Below are 24,471 nucleotides of genomic sequence, written 5' to 3' on the forward strand. Positions count from 1 at the left end.
TAACTACCAAACAATGTTCCCTTTTCTACAGTAATTTTGTAGGGAGAGACTTGATTTAGGGAAACCCCACAATGATTCACACTGTGAATTTATTTTTGCATTATTCAGTCAGGGGTGTGGGTGGATGTCATTAGAACATGTTACCAGAGATAGCTATGGGAAAGGGGAAATAGCTTCACGAGTCAAATCCAAGACCCAGGTAAGTGAGGTACAAAGGAAATCAAAATCACTGAGACAGAAGCTTGTTCAAGGCTGGGAAATTCTTCTGGGGAAATATGTCTCCTCTTAACACCTCTGCCTAAATGTATTTTTCAGTTAATGCTGAAAAGGGAAAAAATTCTGGGTAGAACTCTGGCAATGCTTACATTTCTGTCAAGACCTAGAGAGCGAGGAGCAGTCAGTAGAGTACCTAGAAAAGGGACATTTTGAGGTCTCTTGTCTCAACACAAGGAACAAGGGTGCAGTTTTGCTGAGGAAGAAGCGTAAAAATAAAGCAGGATTATTGCTGATACAGGCAGACACAAATCTGTACTGCTTGGGTGTACCCTGGAAAAACCCTTGAATGCACTAGCTTAACATCTGTGCCAACTCGTCTTCCTCAGCAGTGGCTTAGGAGGTGGGTACCAGACCTAGCAGGGTGATTCAGGGTGAGAACTATTGGGGGTAGGTAAATGTAAAGCTTCCCTCTCTCCTTTGATTGCATGGAGACTTTCCATGTAAGCACATCTGGAAGAGCTCAGGCTGAGAGGGCTGGGAAGAGATGGCTTCAGGAACATATCACTGTGGGCTTCCAGTACTTAGGAGGGAATTATAACAAGCAGGTTTAGGGACTGTTTACAGGGGTAGATAGGGATAGGTAGGACAAGGGCAATGGTTTCAAATTAAAAAAGATTTAGATTAAACCTTGGGAAGAGGTTCTCTACTTGGAGTGTGGTGAGGCACTGGAACAGTTGCCACAGAAATTGTGGATGTCCCATCCCTGGAAGTGCTCAAGACCAGGTTGGGTGGGGCTTTGAGTGAGGTTGGAACAAGATGGCTATTAAGGTTTCTTCCAACTCAAGCCATTCTATGATTCTAAATTGCAGTGATTTGAAACAAATTCCAGGCAGGGGCAGTGTGTTGGGAGCTGTCCAGATCTGGTACCCTGATATACTTGAGGCTGCTGCAGCTCCCTGACCCTAGGTGCAGCAGTGAGGTTGTGCCTGCATCCCGACAGGTACATACAAATGTACACACGTACCCACAGGACTTGTGTGCACCCTGGTGTCTTTGCAGCCACAGCACCACTGACACAGGGGTCTCCAGGCCCAGCCCCACCCCAGAGGCTCTCACTGACATCCCCCAGACACGATAGAGCCCCTCACACAGAAAAGTAATCTGAAATGGGGTTTAGTGAGAGGCCTGGCCAGTGCCAGTCAAATGCAGGTGCAGCACAATGGTCCTGTGAGAAAAATGAGGAGCTGTGCAGATCCCAATTGGCACTCAGTAACAACTCTCATGAGACTTCGTCCTCTGAGGAGGTCTCAGTTTCATTTTGGCATTCATTTTTGGTCTCCTTGGTTTCCTTCTCTTGGGATTTCAGCCTTTGTCTGAAGACAAGTGCTCGAGAAGGAGAAGGTGGTGTTGTGCTAGCTGCCACACCAGGGGAAAGCAGATGACTGAAACCTGTCCTTCCCTTGAGTGTGGGTTAAGGGAGCTGTGCTGAAGGACGTGCAGTGGGAAGTCAAAGCAGATGGTGAAATGGGAGATGACTTTGTAACCCATGACCATGGAAATTCCCAAGACAGGGGGGACACCACTGCTTCTGTTTCCTCTTGCTGATGCTGCTTACAGTTTTTTGCTCCTCAAATGCACAAAGAGCTCCCACAGCTAGTGCTGGAGTCCAGGATTTTCTAGTCCTCCCACTGGCTGCCCTGGAAAGTATTTATTTAAAATGTAAAAAAAAAAAAAAAAAATCTAGGAATCCTCTCTGACCCTCTGCTCAACTCAGTATCCTCTTGATCACATTAAAATATGGCCACAGACCCTGCACAGAAATCTCCCAGGCAGAAGAAACTCACAAAGAAGAAAGCCACAGCACAGGATTTCTTTATGTTCCTGTCTCAGCCACCAGATGCGTCTGATTAATGCACTTCCCTTGTTTGCCTGTATCTGTCTGAACATGTCTATGATGCCTTCAGAAAATAAAAAGATGAAAGAAACAAGAACCTAACTACTTTTTATGGAAAAAATTAAGAAAATATATTGAATCAGGACCTATATTGACCATCCTAAAGAAACAAGGAACAAGAAAAATTTGCAGGGTCATAAGCCTAGTTTAGAAAGAGAGCTAGAGAAGTTAAGCAGCATTTCAAAAATCCCAAATTCCTTTGAGTTGTAGCCAAGTCTTTGGAGAAGGATCTAACACACAAAATTCTTTTCCTACATGTCTGAATCAAGATGGAGTAAGAATGCAGTAATTAAATCTTTTTGGACTAGGAACCATGAAGTTGAATTTCTTTAGTCTACAACAGCTGTACTTCTGCTTTTGAAGTGTCCTGTATTAGCTTCAATCAGTCACTCCAGGTGAGCTATGTGACTCACATTGGAAGGTATAAGACCATTTACTTTTCCCAGGAGTGGTGTAAGCTCTGCTGAACCTAGATGTAATTAGGGGGTGATACACTACAGTGAGTGTGGCATCTCATATGAAATAGATTCTTTTTCATTATATTTGGGAAAGTAAGTGAAGAATTTCCCAGCATAATTAAAATAATGACATTTATTTGTATTTTTCCCTCTCACACTAACATTTACTGTTTCTCTTTCAAGGTTTACAAGAAGGGTCTTTACCTCCAATAAGGAGAGAAACATCAAAACCATCCTGAAAGATGTTCAGCCTGTACCTGACAGCCTGCAGAGTTAGCAAACACACATCCCCTTCAGGCCAATTACTCTAATGCTTGCAGTTAGAAATGTTTTCCTCAGTTTAGGAGTCTACACTGTCCAGGATATTGAAACTTTTCTTACCACTGTTAGGACCTGGCCAATACAGTCAATGTAGTGTGAAGAACAATTCTTCTCCTCTAGTAGTCCGTGTCTTGTGGTCAGTTGAATCACTCTAGAATTCATGGTCCACAATGGGAACTTGGAGACCTAAATAACTTACAGATATCAACACAACAAAACACTTAAAGCAAATTCCACCTCATTCTCATTTGCCTGTACTTCAGACACCCACCCAGGGCTGGCTGCCATGGCACAGGAGCTATGGAGACCTGCATCCTTCCAGGGCAAATGCAGATCATTTGTGACTCCCTAGAGAATTTCAAATAACACTAATGTTCAGGCAGCTGAATCCCAAACCCCATATCTAAACTTAATCACTCTCATTTAAGACCACACTAGGGTCTTGGAGACTGGGGGCTTGGTTCTTTGTACTGTCATTTTTATCTTGATATTACATTTTGCTACATAATACTATATAGTCTGTTTAAGATTAAATCATATGTAGCATATGCAGCATGATTTGATTAATTATCATACAATTTATTAATTACATTGCTCTTAAATCTTATTTCTCATTATTTCTCCAGTTTGTCACAACCTTGTGCCATAAATAGTCTAAATTCATGATTCAAAAAAAAACATGAAATGTAGCTCAACGTTTTACCTGGAAAAGATTTCCTTATTTGTTAAATATGCTATAAAATTGCAAAAACCAGAAGACTTGAGCAAAATAAGGATAGCAATATTAGTTAAACACCTTGCGTCACTACCTGATGATGAAACTGCTATGCATCATTTTTACTAATCAGAGGATATTATACAGCATGAGTCAGGCTGTCACTGATTTACTATCAGCTATATAAACACAGCTGACAAGTGTGCTCCAGAGTGAAACTGAGGCAGACAGCCTTAGATGAGGATGAAGACCTTTGCAATTCTCCTGTCACTATATGTGGCCATCTCATCTGCGTTTCCTGTGGCTCCAGATGCAGAAGATGAAGGAAAAACCCTACAGCTTGTAGAGGTAAGTATTTTTTCAGTGCATCTCTGAGGAAAACACAAGGTATTCTGAGAGATAAGTATAATTGCAATTCACAGAATATGGGTGGAAACTAATGATGTGCCATTTTGCAGAGGTTTTGGGAGAAAGTTTTTCCTATCAGCCTAGAAAATGTGTGAAAATTACATGGAACCTATTTACCCAGAAATCATCTGAATATTATATACTTCATTTTTGGTGTTGCCAGTAAAGTAATAACAAAATTACTGAGGCGTAAGTTCTAGCAGGAACAGTCAAATTCAGCAGCAACTGAATTTCAGAATGTGCTTTGAAACTTGTGATATCACTGGTCTTAACAATATGAGGAAGAAAACTTGCTTGAGGCAGGCATGTTTTTCCGTGTTTTGGCTGAAGAGCTCTCTTACAGAATATTTTGGAAAAAGGGAACTCACGCAGACACAACATAATTTGTTGTAGACAAAATTCTTGAAATTCAGTAGGAAGGCCTGAGTTTCTAGTATCATATTCTGTAGCTAAAAATAAAAGGCATGATTCACCAAGTCTGACTCCCTAGCAGTATTCAACTGCTTTGGTGTGAGTCCCAGCTGTGTGGAGTCTCACTGCCAGCCTCAATTTCCTTCCATGAGACCAGTTATAAACTTCCTCGTAAGCTTTGTTGTTAGAGTAATTGATCACGGTAAATAATGTAGAATTAGTTATTCATAGTAAATATTAGATTTTTCATTTCTTGATATGTTTCATCGGTGAAACAACAAATTCAGAAAACCATAGGAAAACTGTACTGAAGAAAAGAGGTTGTTGTTGGTCCTGGTAAACACAGGGCATGTCAATATGGGAATAGTTTAAGACTACTTAGCAAATTTTAAGTGTGGCCAAAGATGGTACTGATAAGTCACAATGCTCTCTGTTGGTTTTTTTTTTAACTCTGATTCAGAGTTATCTACAGAATTTCTATGACCTTCAAAAGGATCAGCATCCCCATTTAAGAAATGGTGGTGAAAACCCCCTTGTTGCAAAGCTCAAGGAAATGCAGTTGTTCTTTGGACTAGAAGTGACTGGAAAACCTGATCTTGACACACTGGAGGTGATGAAAGAGCCCAGATGTGGCGTACCTGACGTGCAGCGATATGCGTTCACACCAGGGAATCCCAAATGGAAAAGAAATAATCTGACATACAGGTAATCTTTCCGAATCCTGTTCAAAAAGGTATAACTCTAGCACATTGACTTTGGGGTGGGGGCATCTGAAGGAATCATATTATGCCATATATGGACATATGGAATGATTTCGTGATTTCTGGAAGAAAACAGATACTTTAGAAGTCAGTATCTAAAACAAAGCCTTTATTAATTTTCATTCATGAAAGATAATGTCTAAGATTTTTGATTTGTTCACCAGTAATTATATTTCAGCTAAAATGCTGAAATTTCAAATATTTTCTATGCAATGTATTATGTGTTGTGTTTTCTTTGAAGGATTTTGAATTACACCCCAAAGATGAGACGAGCTGATGTAGATGAAGCAGTCAGAAAAGCTCTCCATGTCTGGAGCAACGTGACACCATTGACATTCCAAAGGGTTGAGGATAAAGTAGCAGATATAATGATCTCTTTTGCTTATAGAGGTAACAATGATAATGCAGCATATTAAATACCCATCTGAAGTTATGGAAGTAATTTAGGATTTTATCTAATTTTTTATCTCTTCATTTTAGACCACCGTGACAATTCTCCTTTTGATGGTCCCAATGGACAGCTGGCTCATGCATTCCAGCCTGGTGAAGGTATTGGTGGAGATGTGCATATGGATGAGGAGGAAGCTTGGACAAAAGATGGAACAGGTAAGTTTTGTAGCTGAATCTATATAGCTATAACCTCACACAGTCTTACCTCACATGATGTTTACTATTTAATGAGCCTGGCTACAGGCAGAAAAGTGAGCAAAAGGGACAGAGCTTTTAATTTATAATTGCTTGCCCTTTGTTGTTGTTTTTTACTGCATGAACTTGCAGAAAATTGATTTTTAGATCATAGTGGCATTTGTGTCATATAATTATTTATGTCATAACATTTTATAATGATTTTAAGGTCAGCACTTTAACATACTTTTTTGTTCAGAGGAAAGCTAAAATTTGGATACAGGGAAATCTGTTGGTAGACTTCTGAAGGCAAATTCTTTCTTTTTCTTAACCTAACACTTCAAAGTTTAGTGCTAACTAGAGTGTTCCAATTATCACCAAAATTGTAATCTCATTGTTTGTTCTTAAGGTTTTTTTTATGTTGGATCACTGCCAACAATCCCTCATCATGGGCATGATCCTTAATGTGAGCAGTTTCTGTGAGAGCAGGGGAAACAACTCATGCGTAAGACAAAAAGGCACTAGATAAACGACAGTGAGAACACAATTAAGGCTAGACTTTCTTTACATATTCACACAGGTCCTCTGTAACAATGTGTTTGTGTTTTAATGATGATAGAATTACTTACAGTCTCTCTTGTACCTCTAGTGTATATTAGCTTCCCATTTAGTCAGTCGTGCCGAGTATTGAAAGAGATTTTATGCTGTTTCATATGGTTCTCATCCTACAGGCTACAATTTGTTCATTGTTCTTGCCCATGAGCTTGGCCATTCACTGGGTCTGTCTCATTCAAATGATCCTGGAGCACTGATGTATCCAACTTACTCCTACACTGACCCCAATGAATTCCGTCTTCCTCAGGATGACATTGATGGAATTCAGGCCATCTACGGTAAGAAATAATATATTTAGTTAATATTTCTACTTGGGAGGCTGGTAAATGGTAAAATGAAGGTATTTAACATTCCACCAAAATGAGAAGTTTATTCATTTCTGAAAAATGGATAACAAAAGGGAGAAAATTCCTGGAAGCTAACTTCAGCTGAAGTCCAGTTCTGCAAAAATCTCATTTTGAAAAGATGAACACAACTGGTTTTATCAACTTTAGAATTCTGCATTTAATGATAGACTCTTACTTTGAAAATAGATCCTTTTTCTTTCTGTATAAAACATGTTTTCTGGGTCCTCAGAGAGCTTTTGAACACTCTCCTTATATTTCTCCATAATAAATGATAAGTGTCTATCCTACAGGACGGTCTAATACTGCTGTGCAGCCAACAGGACCTGTGACTCCAGAAGCTTGTGACCCAAATTTGACATTTGATTCTATTACTACCCTACGTGGAGAAATATTCTTCTTCAAGGGCAGGTAACAACAATAAGCATACACATTATTTCTTTAAAATATTCAGTAGTTCGAAAAAATCCATGAGGGAAAACTGTCCTTTTGGAATATAATACAAAAACCACTAGAAGATCCTTCTCAGATCATTAATCTGAAGAGCCCCATTTGTCAAGAGCAAGGATTGTGACAGGAGCTTGTAGGTTGTTTACCAACTATTCTATCAATGTGCCCACCACTGTGACACACTTATCTCTGAAATTTATTCAAATAAACAGCAAAGCAAGAGCACTCACATATCTCTTAGCAGTGTGCCCATGGGTCCCACACTCATCCTCAGTACAGGAGCAGGGACAGAAGTGAAAGCACTGCCAGGGAGAAGTATGTCTGAGCCTTACTGCCCTTAAGAGAAGAAGAAGGTCTTATATTCAATTTGCTGAATATTTAGCACATAATTGAGGTGCTGAAATTACCAGTGTCCTTGCTCTAGATTTCTTTTACACTCAGTGGACAGGGGTATTCACATCTCCTCTCTGTTGTACTCCAGGAGCTATAATAATTATTTTGAATTTTTGATAAGAGTGGAATTATTTTATGACTTAAATTTTGTTCAAAACAGATACATGCTGCGCAAGCATCCCGAAAGGACAGAGACAGAGCTCAATTTTATCTCACTGTTCTGGCCAAGGTTACCAGCAGGAATTCAAGCTGCTTATGAAAACGTTGAGACAGATGAAATCACAATTTTTAAAGGTAATTTAATCAGAAGGTCTCCACTTTTTCTGACCTTTTACTTCCTGCTTCTTATAAACTATGCAGTTACAGAAGTGTTTTTAAGGAAGTTGAACAGATAAACTTACTGTTCTGAAAATAATTGCCAGAGGATCATATTGCTGTAACAAATCTCCAGACGTCAAAATCTAGAAAAATTTCCCCTCTGTTATAGTTAATGCCCTGGAAAAACAAGTTGTGAAAAGAGCTACCCTTCTTCAGGTCTAGTTCTCTTCAGGTAACAGCACTTCATTTTGTGCAGAAGGATTTTTACTGAACTCATTCGACAAATACAGGCATTTTTATTTACAGTTACTGATATGTTTATTAGTATTTGTTGTAGTTTGGAAAAAAAAAGAAAAAAATACGTTGGTGGAAAATTGTACTGTGAGAGGAAAATTGTTCACTGAACTAACAATCAGTCTTTCTTTTTCAAGGCCTCAAATACCCTTTACATATCTCAGATGAATTCAGTATGCAATTGCTATAGTACATGGCCTATTACCATATTCATTACCTATTACCATACGTTCATTGCATCTAAAATTACCAAAGCATTTTTATTAGACATGTGCTTTCCTTAATTGCTTAATTTGATGCACATTGCCTAGTTTTCAAAACATTATATGGCTCTGTAATCAAATAGCATATTACAGGAATTTACCAAATTCAATATCCCAATCCAAGGTCAATGGTTTAACTCATCCACCTCCAGCCCTCCCCAAACTGTTATCCCGAAAAATACCTTATATTCATTTTTTTTTTAATTCGGGGAAAAGCTCTATCCAACACTCCTCATTATGCTAATGTTTTATTCATAAAAAGAAAAACTATTTCCACTGTCTTCATTATGTAGTCCCAGTGTAAGAATTAGAAACATTTTCTAAAGTAGTAAACTGGAAGGAAAACCACCAACACCTAGACACATTGTTTTCCAGACATCTAAAACACAAGTAAATGCTTTTATAAATAACAAAACCAAATGAAACTTGCTCCTCTTTTTCAGAGGATAAATATTGGGTCATCAGGGGATATGATGTTCTGCCTGGCTATCCCAAACCAATCTATCGCTTTGGGCTCCCAAAGACTGTCAAAAGAGTTAATGCAGCTTACAATGATGAAGCCACAGGGAAAACATACTTCTTTGTAGCTGACAGATACTGGAGGTAAGATTTAATGTTCATTTACCAGAAGACAAGTTTCCATTTGCCTGGGGACTGATGTATTACTATATAGCTTGAGTGGGTCAATGTTTAAACCAGGCAAATTACAGAAATTTAAATGCATTTCTTTGGAGTTTAAAAAAAATTAGGCATTTCCTAGGAAGTGTCACCTTTTCATCAGGATTTTTTTCCCAAATATTGGATTCCTGTAGCAGGATTATAAGTACTTCCACATGATTGAATAGCTACCCAATAAAAAAGAGTAAATTTCTAGTAGATTACTCACTTTTGCTCCACAAGAGTGTTGCTTTGTTGTGCTATGCTGTGATAGCATCCACTTCTAATTCACTTTTCAAACAAAATGAATCAGTGCAAAGTGTTTTAATTTAATTCCTCTATGAAGTAATTATAAGTATTCTCCAATTTTAAAGTTGCTTGTATTTCTAATTGAAGCTCATGACAAATTTCAGAGAGCAATTTTGTTCAAGAAGTCCATCGGTGACACTAATTCAGCTAGAGTTCAGGACTGTGGTACTGTCTTCTTCAAAGTTTTATGTTCTGTTTTTATGTTTGACTGGATATTCAGTGCCTAGAAATGGAAATTCATTTTATGTGCAAGTGATGGCCAAGGCTCTGCTAGTCCAGAAATACAGAAATAAATTTCTGAGCTGTGTTTCCAGGGTCCCTGGGAACATTGTGACAAACTTTACCATAGGTAAAATTTTCAAATCTCAGAGAAATCTCCAAGAAAAACTTAATAAGAATCAAAAGCTACTTAATTAATCTCTATGAGAATTCTTAGTAACAGTAGAGTTGCATGTAAGAATTTGCTTTTGACTTTCAAAATAATGTTTGCTTCCTCATAAATTGTAATGACATTTCTTCTTCTAAGATACGATGAAAAGAAAAAATCCATGGATCATGGGTATCCCAGGAAAATAGTCTCTGACTTTGGAAACATTGGCAGGGTTGATGCTGCTTTCCAGAAAGATGGTGAGTGAAACTTACCTTTTACCTGTGTTTATGTGCATATCTGGGCTTCTACAGCTAGAATAATTTTTTTCAAAAAGCTGGAATAACCTTAATGAAAAGGAAATGAAAAATATCTGGTATACATGGACTGTCTATAAAGGGAATTTTTTTTCAAATGAAATATAATTGGATGAAATTTTACTTCTAGGCTATGTGTATTTCTTCCACGGAACAACCCAGTTCCAGTTTGATCCTCGTGCCAAACGGATTGTTCGAAAAATGAAGAGCAACAGCTGGTTTAATTGTTAATTGCGATGTTTTTCCATGTGCACACTGTATATTTTTATCTGCTGCATTTTTCAGCATTTCATGATTCTCAGGTCAGAACAGATTCCTGTTCAAATTCTAAGGCAGTATAGTCTTAATAATTATTTATTTTAAGCAAAATAAATTTATATAATTTATCACAACTTCTCCTGTTACGGTCAAGTTTCCTAATAAATTATGTTTCTCATATAATTTTGTTCCCGATGTCGTTTTTGCCCTGATGCTCAAGAGCAAGTCTAGCTTTCAAACACTAAAAAATGTGTTCTGGAAGGAAATGTCAGGTTTTTTCACAAAGACAGAGAAAGGAGGCCACACTTGTCTCTGAACCCCCCACTCCTCACAAACCCTGGTGAAAATCTGATGGTTAACTAGTTGGGGCTCATTATCATTGGTGTACAGATCTACTTCCACTTTCTGTTCCTCTTTCCCCTTCTTCCCCTCTTAGGCTACTCTCCAGAGTGTACATCTTTACAACTGTGGGAAGAGAGCGGGGGGCAGGGGAGAAGGAATATTCTCCTGGTTTTGAGTTTAAGAACTAGTTTCAAGTCCAGAAATGCAGAAATGTAGATTAGAGAGGATCTCTGAGATAAGAAACAAGTCACTTGCTCTCAAAGGTAGCCACATCATATAATAAAAAGGTAAACTTCTCTTTCTACTCTCTTACTACTCCAGTAGTTACTAAATCCCATTTCATTAGAGGGTTAGAGAATCAAGCAGTTTGCTTAAAAGATTAAAATTCTTGGCCAAAAATACCTCTGACACAAAGATTCATAAAAATGACAGCTTGATTTCCAGCTTAACCACATTTTCTGCAAAAGTCCTCAATTAAAATGGTGGTTGAAGGATTATTCACATTCTCTTCAGTCTTTATAGTTCAGCTGATATCACTAGAAGCCATATGAACAGAACAAAATTTATTATATTTTATATCTGTATAATTCAACAGGCTTCAGAGGAAGATTTGTTAGGGTAATAAAAGTTACTATATTTTGAAAAAATAATGTGTAGTCTCATAAAAACATATATGTTTCATTTTTTTCATTACTTATCTGTCTGTATTAGAAGGCTATGAAATTTTATCCTTCATAAATCCAGAAAAGAGTTCGTAGTTCTTATTTTTATTAAATTCAGTATAGATCAGTCTCAATATTATTCAAAGAAAAGAAATTGTATAATTGGAAATTAATTTGATCATATATTTTATAAAACCTAAGAAAATATTGCTAAATCATACAAATAAATTGCAGCAAATCAAAAGCTTTCATTAAGAAGTTAATTTATGTGAATCCAGTTCTCACAAGATGTTATAGGTTCTAGTTCTTTAATATCAAACCTCACCAGCAATGCTATTGAATTGTATTGTCTTGTGTAAGCCAGTGCTACTGAATGACAATTAAACCAAAAATTGTTTTAGAAGTATATGAATCTAAGTTGTTTGTGTTGTGTTCTGCTTTTTAGCAGAAATTGTCTACAAATATAACACAAGATTTACAAGCAAAGATAATATTTCTTACTAGGACAATTTATATTAAAAAATAAAAACTGGGGGCATATTTTCCCTGCACATATGTAGTGAAAGCACAGGATCTCAAGGTGATGTCAAAAGAGCTTCTCAGATTTTGAGCAGAATGCTAGTCCCTCTCTAGAAGCAAATAGTGGTGAGTACCCATGGGGCAGTGAAAAAGTTAAATGGGAGATGAGGGGTAAGGAGGTGGTTATGTTTTAGAGGAAAGAGAGATAAATGGTAATTTACAGACCATGGAAGAAGTTAAAAATAAGATAAAGTTTCTAATGCAATATTTTTAGCCCGTGTCTCTTCACACCCTGTCCAACTTTTAGTTGCCACATGCAGTTTTGAAATTCACTTTGTGAATTTCCCATGAGCAGGAAGTCGAGAGCTCAACATGAAGTGATTGCTTTGTGAGAAATCTGCCCCGTGCTTATGTGAGAGCACATTTCCTCTGCCTGCAGGAGCGCAGTGATTGCTCCATCCCAGCCACACCGTGAGGAGGAGGGCACAGCCCTCTGGTGCCAGCCACTCTGGTTTCTTCAGGCACAAAGCAAGCTTTCAGGAATTAGAAATTAGGCTGTTTTGTCCATGAAATTGCTTGTCTTTTTCTTTTTCCCTTTTAATAAGTTTACCTCTATTTGCTAATTACTGTACTATCGTAAAGTACTGTACCCCTCCCCAGGGCCTTGCTACACGTGTGGTGTGTAATTGATGCCCATATCATCAGTAAAACAGATTTTCCCAGCCAGGAATTCCATTCCCTAAATGTGCTTAGTGCACTTGTGGCTCTGTAAGGTCTCCTAGCGACCCATGCAGGTATGGAACAGGACTCCTGGGAGCCCATCCCTTCCCAAAGGCCCACAGGGACTACGCTGTCCCTAGAGACCCGGGCTGGCATGGTTGGGTCTTGCCCTCACACGCTGCAGTCTGTTAAAAGTCCATCAAGAGTCAAAGACAGGATGGGGACCATTTGCCTTTGTCCCATGCTTTTCACTCAGGCTGAGTAACAATTCAATTTCATTGGCTCTGAGGAAGGATTGAGCCTGAAGAGCAGTGGCACAACTTTTCTTCCTGAAGAGTTCTCTAGTGCCATTAAGGTGCCTAAAGGTTTCCAGCTGAGTTCCAACTACCAGTCTAGAAGGCACAGGTCCCCTCTAGGTTCTGGATCCCAGCCACCAGTGTGGCTTTATTTTTAGAGATCTATCTTATGTTTTTAACTGGATATATTTGTTTGTCTCAAATATTTCAAAGCTAGAGGTGTTACAGTCTGATTATGTTCATGCATATGTCACAAAAGACAAATGCTGTTCAGGGCTTTTGCACCAAACATATTTTCCCACGGCACTAGAATACATTTTTGGAAAACATGTTTCAGCTGATATGAATTTGATTTTATAGAAAAATCAAGAACTATGTGCAGATTTTATATGAACGGGGAGAAGTGTTTCTCTTGCTTCCCACTGTGGCTTGCTATCAGATCCCCACAGCTGTCTGCCAGGTAGCAGGGAAGGATAGAGACAATACGAGCTGCTAGGTTAAGATCAGCTGCATCTAACTTTATGCATTTATTAATTAAGCTATCTTCTACAGAAAACGGAGAAATAACTCTGGAGAGTGGTTCAAATAACTTAAAATAGGGTCATCTGACCTCTACAGTGTCTTCATTCAATCTGGAGAAGTTGAATCCAGAGAATTTAGACTAAATTTTTAGTTTCAGCTAGCATTAGTGTTTGCTTAGAAGACATTTGAGTGACAAATGATGGAGATCTACATCACAGAAAACACTGCCAGGGTTTTGCAACATGGCCATCTACACAACTCCGCAGCCAGTTCCCACTGCCCAAGGGAGAAAGACCGGAAGAGGTTCACAAGCGATGTTTCACAAGCTCGTCTATAGCTGGCCTTGGGGTCTGGGAAAAGAAGAAGCTGTATAAGCAGCTTCTGGTTATGGTTTCCTAATGCTCATCTTTGACATTTATTAGAGTTCATGGATGTTGAACTACCCCATGACTTCTTTTCTCCTCTTAGAAGGCAGCAGCAATGTGACCCCTGTTTTAACTGAGAAAGTTGACTGGCCATCACATCAGTAGTACTGATGATGTTACACAGAGCATCCCAGGAACCAGAAATAGTGCTTCAGCATGGTCATGACCTTAACACTATAACAGAGGGACTCAACATTCCTAATTGTTGACAACATGGGTGTCTGTTGTGCTGTCTAAACATGCATTATAGCAACAAAAATCTAATCAATACGGTCAAATACATATAAAACTGAATGGGACCCATACAATACAATGATAATAATCAAGAGAAGGGTTTGTTGGGGGTTCTTTTAAGTATCTGAGAAATGTCTTTAACAACAAGTTTAACAACAAGGATATCGGGACAAAAAAAATCACCATTAATGCCTCCAGCTGGAGAAAAATTGGCTGGAAGGGGACAGCAAAAAAGCCAAAAACCAGAAGCATAGATTTCCTGAAAAAGCCACGGTCCAACGTGAAGGCATTGCTTTCAACAGTCTTGTAAAAGTTGAGTATGTGCTGTGAGAGCTCCGCTGAGGTGCCAAACACCTTCATCTCCCTTTGCTGCCAGTGGAAGAGGAAGGTGCTTGGCTGGAACAGGGTGAAATCCCATAATTTGTCATAGCTTGTGTGACTCTTGAAACTTCCCTTATTTTGAATTACTTAAGACAGGAAATAATCATATGTCCTGTGGCTAATGTGGTTAAACTGAAAAAAAACCTTTAGTGATGACATGGCAGATAGATAGATGGATAGATAGATAGATAGATAGATAGATAGATAGATAGATAGATAGATAGATACAGACAGAGATAGAAGATTATTCACATTCTTTAGGCTCAATTTATAAGGTAAAATCAATCTCATTTATGTATATCTTGGATTCCACCAGAATAATTTAAAAGAAATATGCCACTTTAAAAAATTGACAGACAGAGGTGGGTAAGGAATTGGCATTTTCTGTCATAAATCAATTTGAAAAGAAAATATTCTGCTTACAGTCATTTCTCCCAAAGTCTATTTTGTTTTCTTTTTTATGGGATTCATACCTCCTGCACAATCCCCATGTTCTAGGTGGAGAATATAGAGTACCCTGACATTTGGTGGTCCCACTTCACACGGGTGTGTTGGGACGTATTACAAGGTTTTGAATTTGTCCACCACTTAATCTGGCATGAAATTGCCCAGGTTTGTGAAAGCCAATGTGAAATAACTGAAATTGAATGTCAGTTTTGAAAGGGTAGCCAAGCTGCTTAGACAGATTCAAATCCCAACTGATTCAGATGACTGTGAAGTCGCATGGATTCAATTAAGTTTTATTGTGTTAGTCTGCACAGTGTTATAACATGTGTGGAGGGAATCTGAGCATGATGAGCTCTGAGTCAGTCTACAGCTGACTCTCCAAAGCACCCCATAACTGTACGAACTGGGACACAAGAAAGGAGGCACGTGGAGCAGAAAGCAGACAGCTCTCCTACCAGGACAGGGAAAAGAGTAAAAATGAAGGCTCTTTCACTTTGGCTTGTGACATGCACAGCTCTTTCTAGCGCTCTTCCCTTCCACCCAGAGAAAGACAATGAAGAAGATGCAAAGCTTGTACAGGTAACTGCATTGTCCATATCTGGGATCTATTGAGCCCTCTATTTTTAGACTTATTCTGTGTGTTCCAGTTGCACAGCAGCTTGCTGCATTTCTGAGAGAATGCTATTGCATAGAACTCTGCTGTTTGAACTTTATTAAAGTAGGATAAATCTCTACAAACCGGAAATGTCAGGTTAATAAGAGTCAGGACAATGTTGTTCTGTTTCTGTTCAGCTATGATCCTTCTGAAAACATCTGTTGTGCTCCAAAATCACAGGAAGGTTTTGCCAGCAACCTATACAAACAACATCAGTCCTAAGGTATTTATTTGTTCAAGAAACAGATAAAAATGTGAAACTTGCCACTTTTTTTTTCACTAGAACTACTTGAATAAATTCTATGCTGTTGAGCCAGATCCAAATCAACTTGGATGGAAAGTAAATGCTGAATCTGCAGCTGAAAAACTTCAGAAAATGCAACAATTTTTTGGTTTGAAAGTGACTGGAAAACTGGATAATGAGACATTGGAAATTATGAAGAAACCCAGGTGTGGAGTTCCCGATGTGGGTCTCTATGGCTTCACCCTGCCCGGATGGAAAAAAACCAAACTGACATACAGGTAGTATAGTTACTTTTTGAGTTTAAATTTTAGATTTGTGGGTATCCAAATTTTTTATCTTTAAATATAACTTCTACAGCAATTGTTTCCTGTTGGGAATACAAAAATGTTTCTCTCTCCACAGCTGTTAGCTATGCATGCTTCTGAGAGGAATTTCTGAAAATCGAGCTGGGTTTTTTACATTTACTGGTTCGACCATAGTATTTTGCCTGTCATGTATCACTCCTGACAAATATTCTGTAAGACAAACAGAAATGTCAACTGCACCCTGTACAAGCCTCATTAACATTTGTTTAGGTGACAGTGTAGTAGTCACAGAAACCTGAGGAGGTAACTTTCCTCATGCTCAAGGGGCAACCTCCTGGCTAAGGCCCATTTTAAGAAAAAACTGATAGTGTACACAGCTATTATGAAAAAGACATATTGGACAGCTATCACATACTCAAACACAGTCAGTTTTCACATATCAAACTCACTTAGCCCAAGATGAATCTTGGGAACTATTTGTTTACAGGTTACATTGTTTCTTATATTTCCTGTTCATCTTCTTAACCATATTAGGGATTGTCTTTTTTCTGCAAATACTATATATTATGCTTGAATTCTCATAACTGTAGAATTGTGAACTACACACCAGACATGAGCAAGGAGGATGTGGATAAAGCAGTTGAGAAGGCATTTAAAGTGTGGAGTTCTGTCACCCCGCTGATTTTCACTCGCATTCATAAGGGAATAGCAGACATAATGATTGCTTTTGGGACCAAAGGTAAAATGAATACTGCATTCAATGATAAAATTAATTAATATCTTTCTCAATAGTCATAAGCTAAGCTTAGTGCTGTATCAACTTCATGTTATTTAGCTCAGGGACATTGCCCTCGCTATTTTGATGGCCCCCTTGGAGTTCTGGCTCACGCCTTTCCACCTGGCAGTGGTTTAGGCGGTGATGTGCACTTTGATGAGGATGAAGACTGGACCACAGGCTCATCTGGTAGGTTCAAAAAAGGTTTATAAAGTGTTATGCAGATGAATAAATTTCATTCTGATTTTATTTAAGTGAAAGAAGAGACTGAGATGAAACACTGAATTAACTATAAGAGCATCTTGAGGATATTGCAGGCTATCCAACAGGGATAATTACAACAACATAAACACCTTGATCTACTCTTGTCCTTATTAGCCCTGATAAAAATACCAACAGGACAATCCTTTTCAGGTAGGAATGCCGTAGACACAGCCACTCTTACCTGTGGCCTGGTGGTGGCCCAGAGTCTCACAAGCCTTGATAAAAGCTTTCTCTTTTCCCCTCCTGGTGCATCCTAGCCCTGGCGCTACCATGGCCTGTGCTTTGCAGCAGCCCTCAGAGGACATCCCCACCACCTAAAAATCAATACAGCCACTAGGGATAATGAAGAGCCTTCACTAAAAATTGCAGGGTAGGTTCAACAACAGGCAGCAGGGAGGGGAACACTGAGTGCCCAGGCTCAATCTGTCTGGGAATGTCTGCTCCGCGCAGCCTCCAGGCTGGCCGTACAGCACAAACTGCCTCTGACAGGGGTCTGTCAGCACACAGGCACATCAGCCTCTGCTACTTTAGACCCTTTTCTCATCCACTTTTTGAGATGGAAAGCTGCAACAAGAGAGAACTGAGGTCAGGAAGAGCAAAGAGCTAATGAACAGAAAAGTGCTGTAAAACCGCTGCACAAGGAGGAGACTGTGGGTTTATTGTGGTGAAAAAAAAGAGAGGGATGAGTGCTGCACATGTCACATGATTAAATGGGATGTTTTCCCCATACTGGGACTGAATGGGTCAACCACAGTTTTTCTGCTGTTCCTCAGCAGCACAGCTCCAGCAGCCAGACATTGCAGAACTTGGAGCACTCGGAAGACTTGTGAGAGGGGAGGACTGACTGGAAATATGTGTGGAAAAAATGAGGCTTTATTTTGTTTGGGTTTTTGAGAAATGAATGTCTTGGCTTCAGCCAGCCTTTCTTGGGCAATCGATGACCAGTCCTCTCCTCTGCCACAGACTTGTGATCTTCATTACATCTGTTGACATTTCTGGGTCTTGGTCTGCAGGACAGATGATCATTCTTCCCTAATTCAGAAAGGCATGTTACTTGGAGGGACACATCTTGAGGGAAATTCCATTTTTATTTTTTTCTTTGTTAACATATTCACTGGGAATAAGTATGCAGAAGCATAATATTTTAAAATTTTATTTTGTTGCATAAATCTGTAAAGAAACCATATGCTTGAAAGTCCCAATGGTAAAAAGGTAAAGCGTTCTGCTAATGTTTTATTTTTCCTTGTCTATTCATGATCTCACCTTTCTTTCTCAGGTTTGTAGGAGGGAGAGTGACACACAGAGTGACACTTTGATATCAGTGGTGAGCACAGAGTGTGTCCTCCTGCCTTGCCCTGGAGAGCTGTTAGTTTGATCTGACTCACTATCTAATCTGTCCTACCTCAGCCAGGAAACCCTGCCAGGACATTCCAAAGAGCTGCACCCACACTCACCTCCAGATATCTACTCATGAAAACACACACTTTCAGTAGCTAACAGAAAGCAAGAGGGTCAAAAGTCTCTCCCTTCTAATGGGGGAAGACCACAATCTTGTCCTATACAAAAATATGCTCACCTAGATGCATTCCCTAGTGAACATCAATATATTATATGAAAACTGTGACTGAGCAATAGCCTGATGCTGTGATCATATCAGTCTTTTACTGAGTAAAATTTGATTGGTCTCTTCTCTCTATCCAAGGGTTCAACTTGTTCCTTGTTGCTGCTCATGAGTTTGGCCATGCCCTGGGTCTCTCCCATTCTGATGATCAGAGGGCTCTCATGTTCCCCAATTATGCCTACATCAGCCCCAGTGAATTTCCCCTCTCTCCAGATGATATAAGTGGCATTCAGTCCATTTATGGTGAGTAAAATCCATGGCTTTAGAAAAAAACATAAGCATGGGAGAAATAATCTCTTTCACAAAGTTTCACCATAAACTCAATCATATTCACATAATATTTTTTTAAAAGCAAGGTGTGGAAACATTAATATTTCTACAATTTGGTGTAATCTTTCCAAAATTTCTCCCTCAGGATCCCCACCAAATGGCCCAGATAAAAGGCCCACCACCCCTACCTCACCTGAAATCTGTGGCTCCCAGATATCTTTTGATGCTGTAACTACACTCCGACAAGAAGTCATTTTTCTAAAGGGCAGGTAAATACTGATGTGACATTTGTCTGTATGGGGTTTAATTTTTCTTGATTTCTACAAAGGCTGAATACTTTTGTGGTTTACATGTTTACAGCATTTACAATGAGACAAACAGATTTCAATTCATAGAAATAAAAGTTTTAGCAGATTTTAGTAGCAATAATATTGTACAGGATCCCCTGAAAAAAAATGCTTCATTTTTTTCCAGAAAACACCTCAATCCCAATGAGACCTTGTTCCCAAATGTATAGATGGTTACACTGAGCAGTGACTTGACCTAATGATGCAAATATTTCCAGACAATCACATAAAGATTTGGTTTGGAAGGTACCTCTAAGATCAACTAGTTCCAAGCAGGGACACTTCCCACTAGTCCAGGTTGCTCAGATCCCCATCCAACCTGGCCTTGAACATTTTATCACTAATTTAAATTACTAACAAACTAAGAAATAAGTACGTTTGGCCATAAAATTGAGCCCATCTCTCCTCCAATCCCCTCTGCAAGCCCAAAATCATCTGGGGAATTCATCTGCTGAAGAGGTTACAGTAAGTCCTACCTGGGCTGCTATAACTCACTCACTATACAGTACAGGGACTACTTGAAATATTCAGCTGCTTACAACTGATCATTTATCAACCAGTTTCAATGAAGTGCCAGAATGAAGATAGAATTTAAAAAACAGACACTTCCCAGTGCAGGGACTTATTTCCTTTCTGACACATCAAGCCAGGTAGCTCCACTGACAAGAAAGAGCTTGTAAGTCACAATGTTGCTCACATTCTTTTGCAAACACAGAAGTTTCTGTGGTTTGTTATGTACTACAAACCTGTTTCATATTTAAATCAGGCACTTATGGCGGGTATATCCTGATAACTCAGAAGCTGAACGTGAATTAATTTCTGTCTTCTGGCCAAATCTGCCTCCTGGTATTGAAGCTGCATATGAGAACACAAAAGATCAGATCCTACTTTTCAAAGGTAAAGTATGAGATTTTCTCTAATTTTTTTCTTAATTTAATTATGTGGGCAGAAGGGATGTGTGCATAAAATACATTTTTCAAATAGGTAAAATAAAAACTCAGAATATTTCATGTATTTTTCCTACAACCTACAATAAAGAAGTGCATTTTATAATTTACTGTCTGAAAATGACTGGCAAAACTAAATATTTTAATTTGTCGTAACAGGCAACAAATTCTGGGTTATCAGTGGATATCAGGTGTTGCTTGGTTATCCAAAGAACATCAACACACTGGGCTTCCCTAAAGGTGTCAAGAAAGTTGATGCAGCTGTTTGTAATAAAAAAACAGGGAAGACAGACTTTTTCGTAGGTGACAAGTACTGGAGGTAAGAAGAATTGACAGATGTTTTCCTACTAATAACTCCAATATCATCTGAATAAAAATTAAAATGAACATGTGATAAAAGAGAAAGTAGACCTTTTAGGTAACTGTAGGTTCCCTCCAAATCCTATTCCCAAACTGGCATGACTGAGTCTTGATACCCAAAGAGCAGGCAGGGGAAGAAAGAAGTCAGTTTTGGGAAGCTGAAAGATTCCTCAGTGTGCAAGCACAGCGGCTGCAAAGGTCTTCCTCAGGCAACCAGGGCAAGCGAGGTTCACACAGACTTTATTGTGACTAACTGTGGGGTTCCTCAGTGATACATACAGTGTCATCTGGATTTTGAGATTCCTGTGGTTTCCTGTTTTTTGGTTTTGATTAATTGGGGTAGAGTATTTACAATATCTTGCATTGTTATTTTACTGCCTTGGTCACAAGACAACAGCATGCAAGTAAACCGCAACACGCATTTCTTACCTAGTAACTCATTCTCCCAGCCTCAGATGCCTGCAAAAAATATTTCTCGTATCCAAGGAGAAGTGAAAGAAAGGCTTTGTTTGCTTGGTTTGTTTTCTCTTTTTTTTTTTTTTTTTTTTTTTTTCCTGAGAGGGTTCCTCAAATCTGCAAGAACATTTCAGGTTCTCCTTTCAAGTCCCTTCATTTAGCCCTATCTCATAAAAATTGTACTGGCTCACATAGGAAGAACTTGATGTATTAGAAATAAGCCAGTTTCCTTGCCTCCATTCAAATCTGTCCACCTAGTAGAGGACTATGTACAATATCTTATCAAAGTCTGAGCGGAGAAGTCAAGATTCATGTTATAAATATGTGCTATAGCAGGAATGAATCTGTCCAGTTCCCATGCTCTGTCACACTGTTATCATCAGAGGAGGGAAATCCCATCCTTGGAGTCAAAAATGTGGGTCTTCAGTTTTTCTCACTTAGAGATGCTTCTAGTGGATGCTTCTGATGCTTCTTTGGAGCTGTTTACCTTTATCAGCAAACAAAAAACAACCTAATGGAAAATACAATGGACAGCATCTTGCAGCCATTTGTGCAAGTAAATAACACAACTTTCTCTTGCAACCCCAGTGAAACCAACTAAATTGCAGATGGGTGGGCATATTTTAAAAGCTGCTAAACTCTGTGCAGAATTGAAGTCAACTCTGGAAAATTGCATGTCTCCCTTCATATGATTTAGGTTTGATGAAAACAGCCTGTCCATGGAGAAGGGTTATCCTAGACTGACAGTCGATGAATTTCCAGGAATTAGTCGGAGGGTTGATGCTGTTTTTCAACAGAAAGGTAAATGAAACAAGCTTTCAAGTAAAATCAGTTTAGTTCTAAAGATCTTAAGTTCTGAAATTATGATGATCATTATTGCTGCATCCTGCAAAAGACAGAAATGAAGAGGTGCTCTCCTGTGTGCACAAAGGGGATTTGTCAGAATGAAGTTGTTTCTTGTATCCATAGCATAATGCTTTACTTTTTCATTTCCAGGATTGTTCTACTTCTTTCATGGACCAGAACAGTGGGAGTTTGACCCTATTGCTAAAAAAGTTGTCAGAGAAATGAAGAGTAACAGCTGGTTTCACTGTTGGCGTCATTAAACTTTCTTACATTCAGCGAAAGACAATAACTATCGCTCCAGAGATCTCAGAAATTGTTTGTATGTACACTGCTCTACAGAACAGTCAACAGGACTAGTTTTCAAAAATGCTTTTCATGTATTTTAATAAATTAACATGTCAGCTCAAATTTTATTTTCAAAGACTAGAACAAAATTGCCTTTTTCCCGTAAGTGGAAATTGTACAAAATAATTTATTACTTTATTCTCCAGATGGTTTGGGGATTTTTTTTAATATTATGGCTGTAAAGAGTTTTAGGTTGATGGAACCTGTTTTCTGCTTCATCTGTTGAAGGCATTTTACATTTCTGAGGTGAGAAAGGCTGCAGGTTGATATTCTATTATCCCTCCAGCATACAATGTTTGTACTTTGCCTCTTTTCTCTCCAAAGAGCAAGCTTCTTTTCTCTCCATCTGCAAGGTACAAGCTTTCATTAGCCACTTGCTTTTCTGCATTCTGCAGAAGATGCACTCTTTGGATGTTGCAGCCTTGTCCCTTTCACATCACATCACAACAGTACTTTGACACCAAAATCACCCTGAAGTCCCAATGTCTAAATAAATTATCTCCCCTGATAATCACCCTGATCAGTCCTTATAGCATAACGATTAACATTTCATCAGTGTCCACTTTGTCTGAAGCTATGAATTACATCCTTCACACATCAGCCCTGCCCTGTTCAAGAATAGATTCAACTACCATGTCATGGAGCACAACCTTTGCTGGGCTGATACAAACATACAAAGATTATGTGCTTTACGTACATCTGACATTTATTGCCTGTTGCCATGCAAACTCTTCACAAAATCAGACAAAATCTATAGAGTCACAGTCCCGTCATTTCCAGGTATTTATTTTACTTTTAGTTCTGGAAACAGGCCCAGAACACACTGTGAAATTGTTGGCCATACTGTGTGCATGGCTGGGGATATCTGAGAACCTGGTCTCAGTACTAGTTTGTCCTGCTGTTCTCCAGTTCTCACATGTTTTTCTGTTTTATACACCTCTCCTATGGTTTAGTAAAATGTTTCTTTTTGCTGTGTATTTTTATAACAATGCAATGACCCCAGCATGAACCTTGCCCACCTGACTTGCTGTAAACAGAAGCAGTACCACTGTGTTGCTGCTATTGATGTGAGAAACCCACCAGCTTTGTTCCCACCAGGAAATCGAAGTAAAGGATTGAATGTGATGTTTCACTAATCTACAAGTCTAATCATGGGGAACACCATCACCATTTAGATCCCTAAGAAAATGTAAGTCTAAAGTGGGGTGGTACAGTAGACATTTGAGGGAAGATTCATCTGACTGCTTTAGCCTTCTGTCTAGACATATGAGTTAGGGAAGATCCCTGGACTGAAAAAAGAGGAAGAAATTTTCCACAACATTACTCACCTCATCTCATCTCATCTCATCTCATCTCATCTCATCTCATCTCATCTCATCTCATCTCATCTCACTCAAAGACTATGCTGGGGCAAACCACTGTCTTCAGCCTCCAGAGAAAACATCTCCTTGCAGGAGAAGACTACCCAACTAGCTTAGAGTAGCTGCCTTTCAGACAGATAAGGCTGGGTGGAATTAATAGTATCTTTGATGGGTATCTCTCAGTTTTTATTCAGAATGGGACATCCTACATTTCTCCTCTATGATGTTTGCTTTTTTTCACAAGTTACAACAGCAGCTTATCACCACAAGCCAGTGATAAAGTTGTCTGAAGGCACCTGCTCGCACTCGAGATATCCCACACACAAAGAGCAGAACATGCTGGAGGCAGGTGGAACAGAGACGATGCCTTAGCTATTTCTGTCCTTTCAGGTTCCTTAAACTCTTCTCCAGCATTCAATTCAATTGATGGCTGAGTAGTAGAAAGCACAGTTTAACAGCACAGTTACAGAGCTGCCAAGTTACATCCAGGTGTTTATACTCAGAGGCAAGATTACTCTTTAACACACATTCTGCTCAGTGTGTAATATAATAGTAATTTCAACTTCAAGAAAGGTTTAATCATTGAGTCATAGAGGAGATTATTCAGTTCTTTGCAATAACTAGGCAAGTTCCACTGTCTTCAGATATATAAACAAACATCATATTATCCTGTG

The 24,471-nt window shown here is 38.9% G+C and overlaps 2 protein-coding genes across 2 annotated transcripts; both read left to right on the forward strand.

Annotated features, from left to right (window-relative positions):
• Positions 1-3,901: 3,901 nt before the first annotated feature.
• Positions 3,902-10,426, forward strand: LOC311166328 (interstitial collagenase-like; the record flags this gene model as incomplete). Its single annotated transcript, XM_084226248.1, has 10 exons — positions 3,902-4,012; positions 4,944-5,188; positions 5,486-5,634; positions 5,725-5,850; positions 6,600-6,761; positions 7,121-7,238; positions 7,831-7,964; positions 8,989-9,148; positions 10,038-10,138; positions 10,326-10,426. The coding sequence occupies 10 exons, from the start codon at positions 3,902-3,904 to the stop codon at positions 10,424-10,426; spliced, it is 1,407 nt and encodes a 468-aa protein (XP_084082374.1).
• A 5,010-nt stretch (positions 10,427-15,436) lies between these two features.
• On the forward strand, positions 15,437-22,351 carry LOC311150963 (matrix metalloproteinase-27-like; the record flags this gene model as incomplete). The annotated part of the gene is made up of 10 exons (XM_084201021.1): positions 15,437-15,580; positions 15,940-16,178; positions 16,796-16,944; positions 17,041-17,169; positions 18,947-19,108; positions 19,281-19,404; positions 20,249-20,379; positions 20,589-20,748; positions 21,943-22,046; positions 22,242-22,351. Exons 1-10 carry the CDS (start codon positions 15,479-15,481, stop codon positions 22,349-22,351), a joined length of 1,410 nt encoding a protein of 469 aa, XP_084057147.1. The 5' UTR covers positions 15,437-15,478.
• Positions 22,352-24,471: the final 2,120 nt, after the last annotated feature.

The sequence above is a fragment of the Fringilla coelebs genome (genome assembly GCF_963513975.1).
Source record: "Fringilla coelebs genome assembly, chromosome: 2".
Taxonomy (NCBI): Eukaryota; Metazoa; Chordata; class Aves; order Passeriformes; family Fringillidae; genus Fringilla; species Fringilla coelebs.